At 42.0% G+C, this 11,434-nt stretch overlaps 1 protein-coding gene across 1 annotated transcript; it reads right to left on the bottom strand.

Moving 5' to 3' along the window:
• Positions 1-9,137: 9,137 nt before the first annotated feature.
• On the bottom strand, positions 9,138-11,338 carry LOC143002535 (tumor necrosis factor receptor superfamily member 11B-like). Its single transcript, XM_076152686.1, has 5 exons — positions 11,135-11,338; positions 10,045-10,435; positions 9,762-9,941; positions 9,592-9,673; positions 9,138-9,483 (listed from the first exon to the last, which is right to left on the bottom strand). The coding sequence occupies exons 1-5, from the start codon at positions 11,135-11,137 to the stop codon at positions 9,246-9,248; spliced, it is 894 nt and encodes a 297-aa protein (XP_076008801.1). The 5' UTR covers positions 11,138-11,338; the 3' UTR covers positions 9,138-9,245.
• Positions 11,339-11,434: the final 96 nt, after the last annotated feature.

Raw genomic sequence — 11,434 nt, 5'->3', positions numbered from 1 at the left:
ACATGAGGGGAGGGAGGGAGGTGCCGGAGAGACAAGTCAGGTGAGAACGCAGCCTTTGGCCTTTTCTCACAGATAAGAAAAAAGGATCAAAGGTTCACATATTTTGAGAAGTTAGTTTCATTCAGGTGTCCAGCATTACAAATTGTTACACTTACAATTACAATTGTGTCACTGTGCTGTAAACTAAGTACATAGGGACATGTACATCAGAGGTGATGATGATGGTGGATTAAAAACACTAATACTGTGCTCAAAATTTGAAGAAATGAACACACGCACCTCCATTTACATATTTTAAAAATGGATGAGGATCACGCTCGGAGCAGGGAGGAAGGAAGGGCTTTGATAGCGTGACAGGCCACCCACTAAGATCTGACATCCATGTATCCAGATAACAAGAACTGATGTTGACGCAAGGTGTGATTGTGTGTCCATTCATCAGATGTCATTATCCAGATAAAGATGTTAATAAAAGGCGTGAAAGGGGCTTCAATGACAGATTTTACAGTGTGATAAGTGTTCAAATTTAAATGTATGTAGACGGATTTTGTAGAGAAATCTCGTGTTTGAATGGAGGTCTGGTTAATGCAGATTACAGACATTACATTTTAGAAGCTGAATCGCTTTGCACAATGCATAATGAGTGTGCAGCCCATAAAATGCAAGCAAAATCTAATGCCAACTAGTCATCAAACAAGAAACTGTGACATGTTTTTATGGGAATAATTTGAAAAAACAGAACACTGGAGTGAGATACTGCTGTTAGTGTAGGTAAACACGCCTCATCATCAAGAATAATAGAATCGAATGTGTCTGTTTGTGGGTGATTATTCTATCACAGCACAGTAAAATACTGAATCTATTGCATATTCCACTTACAGGGACAGAATTTAAAATTTTCTAGCAGCTTTGTTTCACGCCGTAATCTGTGCTTTGTTACCGCCACTCCTACACACAAAGCAAACAATGGCATGCAATAAAGTAGTTAACCTTTGTGCCAGCGCTGGCTTCAACAAACACACCCATTAACTCTCCTTTATTTACCAGACATCAAGAGAAAGTTAGTTCAGCCATTAAGTACCCAACCACCACAAGCATTAAAGCATACAAACCATAGTTTTAAAAGGGTAGTGGGAAGCTGATGAAGTGAAAGGTGAAGAAGGAAAGTGAGAGGTGGGTTAGCCTTGGTAGTCCTTCATCCATGATTGCTCATTTGGTGTGCCACAAGGAAGCTGTCTTGGGCCTTTGCTTTTCTCGCTGCACATGCTTCCCGAGGGTAATATAATTAGAACATTTTGTAAAATGTTTTAAAATTAAAAAAAGAGAGTCAGACCACATTTCGGGATGCAGCTCCTAAACTGCTTAATTGTTGTAACTGTTGCATCTTCCATATTTAGCAACTTGAACTCAGATCCTCAAATGCAGATGTTTTTAGATCTTCCTGGAAAGATTTCAACCCTGCAACTGCACAGTTACATAGTGGACTCACACTAACAGGCTCTTCATGCCTCAGTCAGCCGTTCACTATCAAGTACCAGTAGGCTCACACTGTATACTTGGACTTTGATTTAACATTCAGCGTGTCTCAATAAGAGTAAGGTCCACGACAGACAGAGTTAAACTTCAACCCATATGCAAAATCATTTAATGGTGTAGTAGAAGTGCATATAATGATCACCTTTGAATCTTTTGAATTTATTAACAGGATTCTTTGTTTCACTGAGACAGGTAAACAACACGCAGCTGCTATGCTGGTACATCGCTGTCCCCCCCTTCAGTGTGTCCCCTTGTTTCCTCTCCCTTTTACTCAACCTCCCTCCAATCTCCTCTCCTCTTCCCTTAGGTGTGTTTGATGGAGTGATGTTATTATCTTCACCTCTGTCATTGCTCCTTCCTCAAAGCAGAGAAATGACTTTATCTATCAAAGCTTTAGTGTGCTTAGGAGACGCCTCAGGCACGGCAGCGATCCACTCCCAGCCTGAGTGAAGTACAGGACAGGATAGGGAGGAAGGCCTAATTTGTTTATAATTGACTGACAAGCAAATTGATGGAGGAAATACCCATATTAACTCTTTCATTACCTGTGTGCCTGATAGATTGGTGACTGGTGATTGGCATGTAGTTGTGGTGCACGGAAGTCAACAAAAAGCATCAATCCTAGACATGAGGTCTCAGCAGGGATGACACTTTAAGTTTATACTGGGGAAAAAATTATATTTTTCATTTATCTGATTTATAAGGCAACTAAATGTGCAACAGTAAAAACAATAGTGACTTACATTCTGACTATGAGCTGAACTCAAAAGAGGACATTTCCTTTTCAAGTCATTTTGAATAACTCAACCTTGCATCACTTGGTGGGGGGAATTGAAATGATTACTCGTGAAAATAGTGTGTATATGCAACATATTATTCCTTTGTTTGATTAATTTTCTAAATGGCATCACAGTCACAGGTGTGTGTTCCATTTCCACAACCCCCAGGAAGCAGTGCGCAGAATTAGTAATTATCCAGCCAATTAGTCACTTTTCTTCTCTTATTAGTCATACAGATGCCACAGAGTCAATTACCGCCTGTGTGACAGCAGTTATAATGCGGGTGACTGTGTGCTGTCCGTGTGTCTACATCTTACCACACTGCAGCACCCACAATTTGATTCCTTTTCCACACTGTGCTTTGGTCAATCTTATTTGTGCCGAGGTCACATGTTTTATATCGTAAATTACATCGCTCTCTCATTCTTTTTGCCTGGAAAAATGGCTGAAAGAGAAATTTCTGCATCTTGCAATAACAGCCAACTTTTATTACAAAATCTTCAGATGGAAAAACATCTGTAAAAATATTATTCTTTAATCACAGGCAGCAGTATTTGACGCTGGTGTTGACACCCAGCTCCGCTCTCACAGGCTACAATTCCATAGTATGTTTGTTTTCTCTTTGCCGCTTCCTCCATAATCAGTTTCTTTGACTCTGTTTTCTGCAGAACAACAAACAGACGTTTATTTGTTCAAAGAGTTGATGTGAAGTCACTGAATCATTCTCATGCTCTGCGTCGAGAAGAAATACCAGAACCACTCCACTGGAATTCCTAACTTCTCTGTACTGTCTCCCACATCTTTGCATTGTTGTTTGTGTTCGTCTGTGTCTGTGTGTGTGTGTGTGTGTGTGTGTGTGTGTGTGTGTGTGTGTGTGTGTGTGTGTGTGTGCTCTACTAGTCTCTGTTACCAGCTCCCACATGCTGATATTGTTGTATGAGAGCCACGCCAAAACATTTTGCCACAAACTGACCACTCGACATATTTGGGCAACAAATATGGAGGGGAAAGTTTTGTGGTATAAAACATTTTTTAAGAAAAGCAATGCTGAGCTTTTGCACATATAGCTGTTCTCAGAAATTATTCAAGCGGGAGAGTGTTAAGGCACATCTTACTTTGGCAAATATTTCACAAAGAATGAATGATGTAAGGCAGAATTGGATTCCCTCGTCTCCTTCCTACTCGCTGCACCTAATGCTGCCTTTGAATGCACTCACAACTTGGAAAAACACAACTTCCGACTTGGAAAAATGCAACAGAACAGCCTTTTCAGCCGGAACTCAGAGTTCAGGCTCCAACTTGGTCGACCAAAACAAACCCGATGTCAAAACAAGGTAAGGATACTCACAGTGGGAACGATATGAGCAGAGAGCAGCAGCTAACAAATGTCTTGATATACAGCAAATCTGGAAATAAACAAAGCTGTTCACAAAGCTTTTAAATTCTGCTTTTACTCTATTTTCATTGTTTATCCCATACAGAGCTGTATAACTAAAAGCATCCGATTCCATGGGGAGTTATACGAGTAAAAAGGCTTTTGCCATTTCCAGTTAGAGGCGCACGTATCAAACGCTCAGAGCGGCTTTGGATTCTACCATCAAACTTTATGGACTCTGCACCCACACTGATTTATTAGAGGCCAGTCTGTCTTAACTACCTTGTGCTTCTTACCCAGAAAGAGGCTATATGCATTTTTAATGATCTACCAGGTATTAATAATTGAACACCTAGTAGATTTGCTGCTCTGTGGCCACCAGATAGAGATCAGAGTGACTATTTCTACACCAGGCCTGAATGAAAGTATGAATGACCTGATTATTGGGTCAATGAGTTTGACTTTTGCCCCTTTTTTCTTTGTTTTAGCATGTAGTTGGACCCATAAAATGACATCTGAACTCACACTCGCAAAGGATGAAAAGCAAATACAATGAATCATAATTAATCTACGTTGAACATTACTATTTAATTTCACCGTATTCAAAGAGTTCAGCAAATATGCATGCACACATTCCCATAACCCAATCCCATTTATCAACCTGCAATTAATTCACGTTAAATTATATTTTTGCGCTTGGTCGACACTTTTTTTGTCAAGAATAATGCAACAAAGCAAAATGAGAGTCCACCTGGATATGAAGGCAGCAGCAGCAGAAGCTCATTGCTGTGTATCTGATGCAACACGTGACATGGGCTTGTAAAATAACTATGCATGTGCAGAAAACCTCAGATGATTACAAGCCGATATACCAGCGCCTGTCCTCCATCTAGCACTAAACCAGAGCTGGGCCCGGCAAACTCCTGGGCCTGAAAGAGACACGTGTCTGGGCAGATGGGCTGACGGTCCATAAAATATTTAATTTACAGAAACCGACCGACATCAAAGTCAATCCAAGCTCGAAAAGGTTGAGTGAACCTGCAACAGGATGATGCTCAAGCGGGACAGGAAAGTCTTCCAGGTGCTGATGACTGATGCGATTCAGGGATTTGGATGTTCAATGAAAATGGTGGGTGAAAAAAAAGGGGGAAAATAAGACAGACAAAGAGTAAATCCTCCATAAGGAAGCAGGAGTTAACTCACCAAGACTCTGTTCTCTGTCTTGTCTCCTTTGATCTCCAGTTTGACCCTCTTCCTCATAGACAGCTTCACCTTCCTCCCCACTGCATCTCTCACGCTCTCTGCACAGAGGTGAGAAGACAGACTGAGGCTGGAATTGAAAGCTTATGCACACAATAAATAAACAGTGTTTAGAGCAGCGAGATATGGATGGTATGTAGTATAAGTACAAAATTAGGTGACTTGCAAGTGTGAGAAGAGAAGAGAAGAGAAGAGAAGAGAAGAGAAGAGAAGAGAAGAGAAGAGAAGAGAAGAGAAGAGAAGAGAAGAGCATTTGCTTGGTTATCTTGTAGACTATTTCATACAAAAGTAGATTCCTGACTGAACAAAGGTGCCAGAGGCGGAGTAATTCCCCACATCTGCTGATTAGAAAAATAATTGATGAAAAATTAATCATTTCTAATTTGAACACACCACAGGGAATGATGTCGCTCTTCCATTTTTTCATTTCAGCTGCACCTCAAGAATCCGTCTATTTCCTTGTGTCAGCTTTCTCATTGTCTGTGGTGACGAGCAACACTGTCACCAGCCGCTCACTCAACCAGCACACATACACACACAAGTCACACAAACAAACACAGCTCACACACACACACACAGATTGTGTGTGTTCAACTATTCAGATTGATTGTTCACACCCAGGAGAAGTCTCTTCTACACTACAACCTGGGAACTGTTGTAGGAGCAGAACTGGGTCAGCCGCCTTTACACGCTACTCATATGCCCGGCAGACAGTGGCTTATGCCTTATACAGCGTGTGTGTGCACATGTCTGACACACAAAGAGGAGGATTCTGTGTGTGCATCAGTGCTGGTGTGCATATGGCCAAGCCTGCAGCCTGGCTTCCTAAATCCATCATGGAACACAAGTGCTGGGATTTGATCAAAGGAAATTAAGCAAAGTGCAAAATTATTTCTCTGCACACCATGAGTTTGCTTAAGATATTCCAAATGTATTTCTAAAACTAAGACTTCACAGAGGAATGAGAGCACCTCTTTTTTGTGTTTAAATGAACACCGGTTTTTGGTTCTGCCTCGAGGAACAATTGTAAAAATAAGAAACCCATGTAGACTGGTCATATCTCAGTTAGACTTGTTTCACAAAGAGCTGTGGCAGGACAGGACAGTTTCCCTGTGGCTCATATTGTTCAGTCAAGACATGTGCACTAGGACACACTAGGGTGAATTTCAATAGGGACTAATGTGGAAGGTGGGGGAATAGGAGGCCTACAGCCTTTTAAAACTGTTTACAAGCCAATAAAGTCACTCTCCAATGTAATGACCCTTGAAGAACAGAACAGTACAGATTTGTTGCTCGATGCCACGGATTACGTCCTTGATGCTCTTTTAGCTTTAAGAGATGTTCATGTAAAAGAATTCACTTCAGGTGTCGAAGATCTTAGAATGCTGTTTCCTATATTCTGTCCCCCTCTTATATGCGATCAATCACATCGCATCAACACCTCTGACACAATGTCAACAAAACATTTATACATTACTCAAAACTTCATGCTGGTTGTTTGATCATAAGGTCAAACAGGCACAAAGCCAAACTGACTGAAATAACTTTTTCCGAATAGCAGGACCACAATGTTGCCTGTTAGCCAGCAATAAAGAAAATGGGCCTTGGTCCGTGATGTTACGTCTCTATGCATCATCACACTAACATTCCAGTCTGTGCTGAATGCCCGGAATGATACAGCATGATACTGAGTCACTGACACCAGTGAATGTTTCACACAATGGCTGGATTTATACTCATCCAGACAACAGCACATGACATGGAATCAGAATTAACTTTGCTAAATGCTTTAACTGATATGTGCAGCAATGAGCAGTTTAGGAACTTCTAGGCTGGTTGATAATGGATGAGGAGAAATTACAGCTGATTTCTTCTGGGTCGGACCTCCAATATGAAAGCTTGGGTGTCATAGATATGATTTAATATCACTGGGGCTGATAATCCCACATTAAGATGGCCAGTAAATGCATGACAGGGTAACTATGTAAGGCAGTGACCGTCAGTGAGTGAGTCAATGAAATCTCCACCTTCCTAAGAGCCGCACCTACTTAGTTCATATCTTGTGTTTTATCAATTCCTATGAATGAATGTGTGCCTGAGAGAAAGGGAAGTGGAGGGGTGGGGGGGAGACTTGTGCTTGTTCTGGTCCAATATTACACTTAGGTGTCAGAAGCTGAACTTCTTTGCCATACAAAGAGACCCTGAGCTTGAGCCAAATAACTTGCTTCAGGCATCAAGCCAAAGTCCACAATCAATACAAATAAGCCATGAAGTCCCACTAACCCTCATAACAAAAAACAATGAGATGAAAAGACTGAAAAAAGAAAAGACTGAAGCAAGCACTGGTTGAACCTGGGGAGCTTTGTCTGAACATAAAGCTGGATTCCATTGAGCATCATTGTTATGATCACTCAATACAACTCCATACATGCAATCATCATGAAGGTGCCTGGAGCAAAAACATACAGCAACACATTGTCTATAGGAAAATGTTGTCGTATGCAAAGTGGAAGAGGAGAGAGCCAAACAAAGATATAAATGAGAGCATCAATACTTCAAATCAGTACAAGACTATTGGTTTTAACACTATAGCACTATAGTGGGAAAAAACATAAAGTCCCATCTGCCACGCACAATGAGAGCGATTGCTACGTTTACAACACAACACATTGTAATAGTACAATCAGATCTCTATAAAGTTGCTAACGCGGAGCACCACTGAACGATGGAGCCGGACTGGTGATTGTTTCAGCGGGGACACATGGGCTGCTAATGGACCGCATAAACATCCTTACCCAGGAGCTCTTTGGGGACCTCTGACACTTCTTCGCTCATTTTGCTTCGGTAAATATCCAAAAAACAACCGGAGGGAAACAGTCAACGTATCCAGAGGGCTGAAATAAAGAGGGAACGGAGCGGGAGAGGAGTGTCAGGTGGTGCCGCCGCCGGTGCGCTTCCCCCCGGTTACATACTCCTCCTCTCTCTCGGTGTCCGGACAATGTATCCGCGTGTATCCGGGAGCATCTCTTTTATGGACAGATTTATGTTCAGCAAAAAAGGGGAAAATAATTAGAATTCCCTCAAACACATATTCGAAACGTGGAGGAGTGTTTCGCTAGAGGCTGAGGGTGATAAATACACAACCGCCCGGGTACATCCTCTCTGTCCGCGGTCGTAGCGTGAAGCTGTCGGTGTTACAGTATCAGCCAATGGTGGAGAGACCGGAGCCCCTCCCCGCTCCGTGATGAGCCAGCCGGGGAGGGAGCCGATGTGACGGCGAGGCGGGGCAGGCGGGGCGGGGCGGGGCGGTGCTGCTGCTGCTGCTGCTGCTGCCAGCCCGATACTAATGAACAGGCTACACCAACGGTTCCCAAACTGGGGGTCCCAAGGGTCATGAAGGGCTCCAACCGGTCCCCTTCTAACCAGGCTCTACTAATTAGGTCAGTGGTTCTCAAACGGTGGCACGTGTACCACCGGTGGTACTTGAAGCGCCCCCTGGTGGAATCGATGAAAACTTACTGCAATTACTCAATAATAGCAATATGTTTAATTAGGAAATGGTTTTGGTAAAGTCTTGTTGTCCATCTCTTTTGTTCAAAGCTGGTCCTCACTGTAGATGTTTTGATTTGATCAGAGGTGGTAAATTTCTTGCTTGAGGAAGTTTGAGAACTATTGGATTATGTAAATTCCTGATGTGATTTAAAACGTCCCAGCAACAAACCCTCCCACTATGTAAGTACACAGGAGATAAAACGTACCTTACATAAACCAATGTACAATATGATAGCAATATTATACAATTGTGGGCCCCTGGCTATCTTAACTCATCCGAAAAAGAAAATGTGCTGTTTTGAAATAAAGTAGAACATTACGTTATTCATTTCTACATTATTTATCTATTTATTTCATTTCAATTCTACCATAGATATTTAGTTTTTTACAGTATTTAAGAAAGGTACAATGACCACAGGATTAAAAAGAAGAGGGCGACACCTTGTGGTGATTCTGTTAAACTGCAATTAGACCTGACGGCGGTAAGGTTCTAATGCCTCTTCTCATCTTCATCACAGGAGGGGGGCTGTTCACTGGTCTGTCATATGATACAGCAATAGATTGTACAGGTCTAATAATACAGTTTTATTTAACATTTGCTAAATCCGTGAAAGGGAAAACACTTAAGTTCAATATAATTAACAGATCTTCATTTATTTCAAGAAAATACATACATTAAAAAAAATGCATTGTCTCTATGTTGACTACTAGAAATAGAGGTATATACTGTATATTCCTACTTGTTAAGTCCTTTTGAGTTCATTGTCAAGTATTGAGCTACAGTTGGCTCTCTGCTCAGCCTCCTCGAGGCTGTTTTGTAGCCTTTCTGCCAGGCAGTTGAGCTTTGATTCCCTGAGCATTTCTGGCAGCCTCTTCAGTTGCTCCCCTTGGGCCTGACCCAACCAATCACCAATACCCTTCAGGAGACGACTTCTCAGTCTGGGCGCTGTGTTTCTGTGATGCCTCCCCTCCCTTATGTTCCTGATGAAGGTAGACAACGATTTATATACATTAGTGCATTCATGAATTGTGAGATGTTAAGATGGAAATTAAGAAGAGGAAATGAGGAAATCATAATGAATGGCCCACCTGGTGTAAAATGTCTTTAGTTTGACAACACTGATCCTGTGATGAGCTAAGAGTCGTTTGAGGCAAGTCCTTTGTGCCTCACCTGAGGACAAAAAAAGGTGAATGTAACTGAATTCTCCTAGCATTTGTCAAATTAAGAGATTAAAACAAATGAACAGCACAGCGCATACCATTTGCGAGATCCTCGCAGGTCCCGCACACGGTGTCGCATGAAGAGGTTCCGGGGAGGAGGGCTGTTTCTCTGCTCGAAGCGCACTCCAGGTGCTTTACGCACGGCATCAGCGCAGAAGAAGAGTTGGAGAAGAAACCATCGGCGCACGTTTCACACACCGTGTTCTTGCTAGATGTACCTGAAATAGGATTCGAACATTTTTTCAAATCATTTCGTGGCGCAATTTAGCATTTCCAAGCTCTCTCTCTCTCTTCCTCTCTCTGCCTATTTATGGAGCTTACCTGTGGTTTTAACGCCGTGTCCGGGGCCGCACTGGGCGTGTCTGATGCAGAAGTCATCAGTCCAGTAGTAGCCCTCTGTGCAACGACAGACCCTGTTGTTGAGCGGGGAGCACTCGGTCTCCACCTCCTGGTTATGTGTGCAGAAGTTGTTGCAGTACAGACACCGGGGCAGGTAGTTCCACAGCTCGGTGAAGTGCTGCTCTTTGCACTGTGCGCACTTGGTGGGAGTGGTGGCGGTGCAGTGCGCGGCCATGTGTGTGCCAGGTGGACACATGTCACAGGTGAGGATCGCACCCGTTACCGGATCATGGCGCTCATACTGAGGGGTGGAATCCACCTCCAAGGCGCCGTGGAGGAGGCCGAAGAGCAGGGACATCGGCAGAGAGAAGAACTGTGGGGAGAAAGCACTGTGGTAAGTGTTCTCGGGGATGATCACTTCCCCTGGATACGACTCATCTCTGCAGCCTAAAATAATATTTACTGTAACCGATACTCTACAGGAAGATGAATTTTATGATACAACTTTTATATATTATATGTATAATAATTAATGTAAGTATTGCGTGAAAACCTGATGTACTCTTTTCATTGCAGTAATTTCACACAAGACTCCAAATGAAATTCAATTTGGATGAGCATACATCCATTAATAACAGTAATAATAGTAATAATAAAATTGGGCCAATATTTGTGATACATTAGCACAATTCACCGGCTATACTGGATATTTCATTTAAAGTGTGTGAAGATGTCCCTAATTTAGAGCTTTGTTTGGCAAAGAACCAGTTAAGTCTGTATCTGTTATAAATATAAACACAGACCCAGTTCTGAGACTATGGAGTATAATCTCTTTGAGTCTCTCATTTGAGCAAACCAGGTAACATTTCAGTTTAGATTTAGATCTAATTTAGATGAAACAAAACATTTCAATTGCAATTCTTCTACAAGAATCAAGAATTTATCAAAACTATAAAAAGCTAAATAATCAGCAGCACCTGACTGTTACTGTATCCAATTCAATTCAATACAAAAGAGCTTTCATCAAACACCATCTAAAAGCATCACTGATCAAGTCTGTTGCTTTACTTACCATGTTGATGCTGTGAAGTCCTCATGACAGAATCGGATTTACTTTATACTGTTACAGTGAGGAACAATGGTGATGTGAGTGGGTGGACGACCAGCGGGTATGTGTCAGAGGCTCCTATATGTAAAAGGTCAAATAAACAACAGTTTTAAAAAAAGAGATTTGCTTAAAATATGTATAGGAACTACTGCAGTACGCAAAACTAGTGGTTAGACTGTTCTCTGTAACTATAAAACTATAGAGTGTGGAAAGGGTAATTTCCAGGCAATAAAACCAAGCTCTCACATACAGCAAAGTGCTCCG

Source organism: Genypterus blacodes, unplaced genomic scaffold (genome assembly GCF_046128005.1).
Source record: "Genypterus blacodes isolate CSIRO-AG114 ecotype Tasmania unplaced genomic scaffold, CSIRO-AGI_Gbla_v1 ptg000057l_1, whole genome shotgun sequence".
Classification (NCBI taxonomy): Eukaryota; Metazoa; Chordata; class Actinopteri; order Ophidiiformes; family Ophidiidae; genus Genypterus; species Genypterus blacodes.
Note: the sequence above shows the minus strand (reverse complement) of the source record. Positions and strands in the feature narration are given on the sequence as shown.

Excerpts from the sequence above, each read along its gene's own strand:
- LOC143002535 (XM_076152686.1), bottom strand. Across the intron at positions 9,942-10,044 it reads ACACGGCGTTAAAACCACAG|GTACATCTAGCAAGAACACG; the intron begins GTAAGCTCCATA and ends ATCCTATTTCAG. Across the intron at positions 9,484-9,591 it reads CTAAAGACATTTTACACCAG|GAACATAAGGGAGGGGAGGC; the intron begins GTGGGCCATTCA and ends TACCTTCATCAG.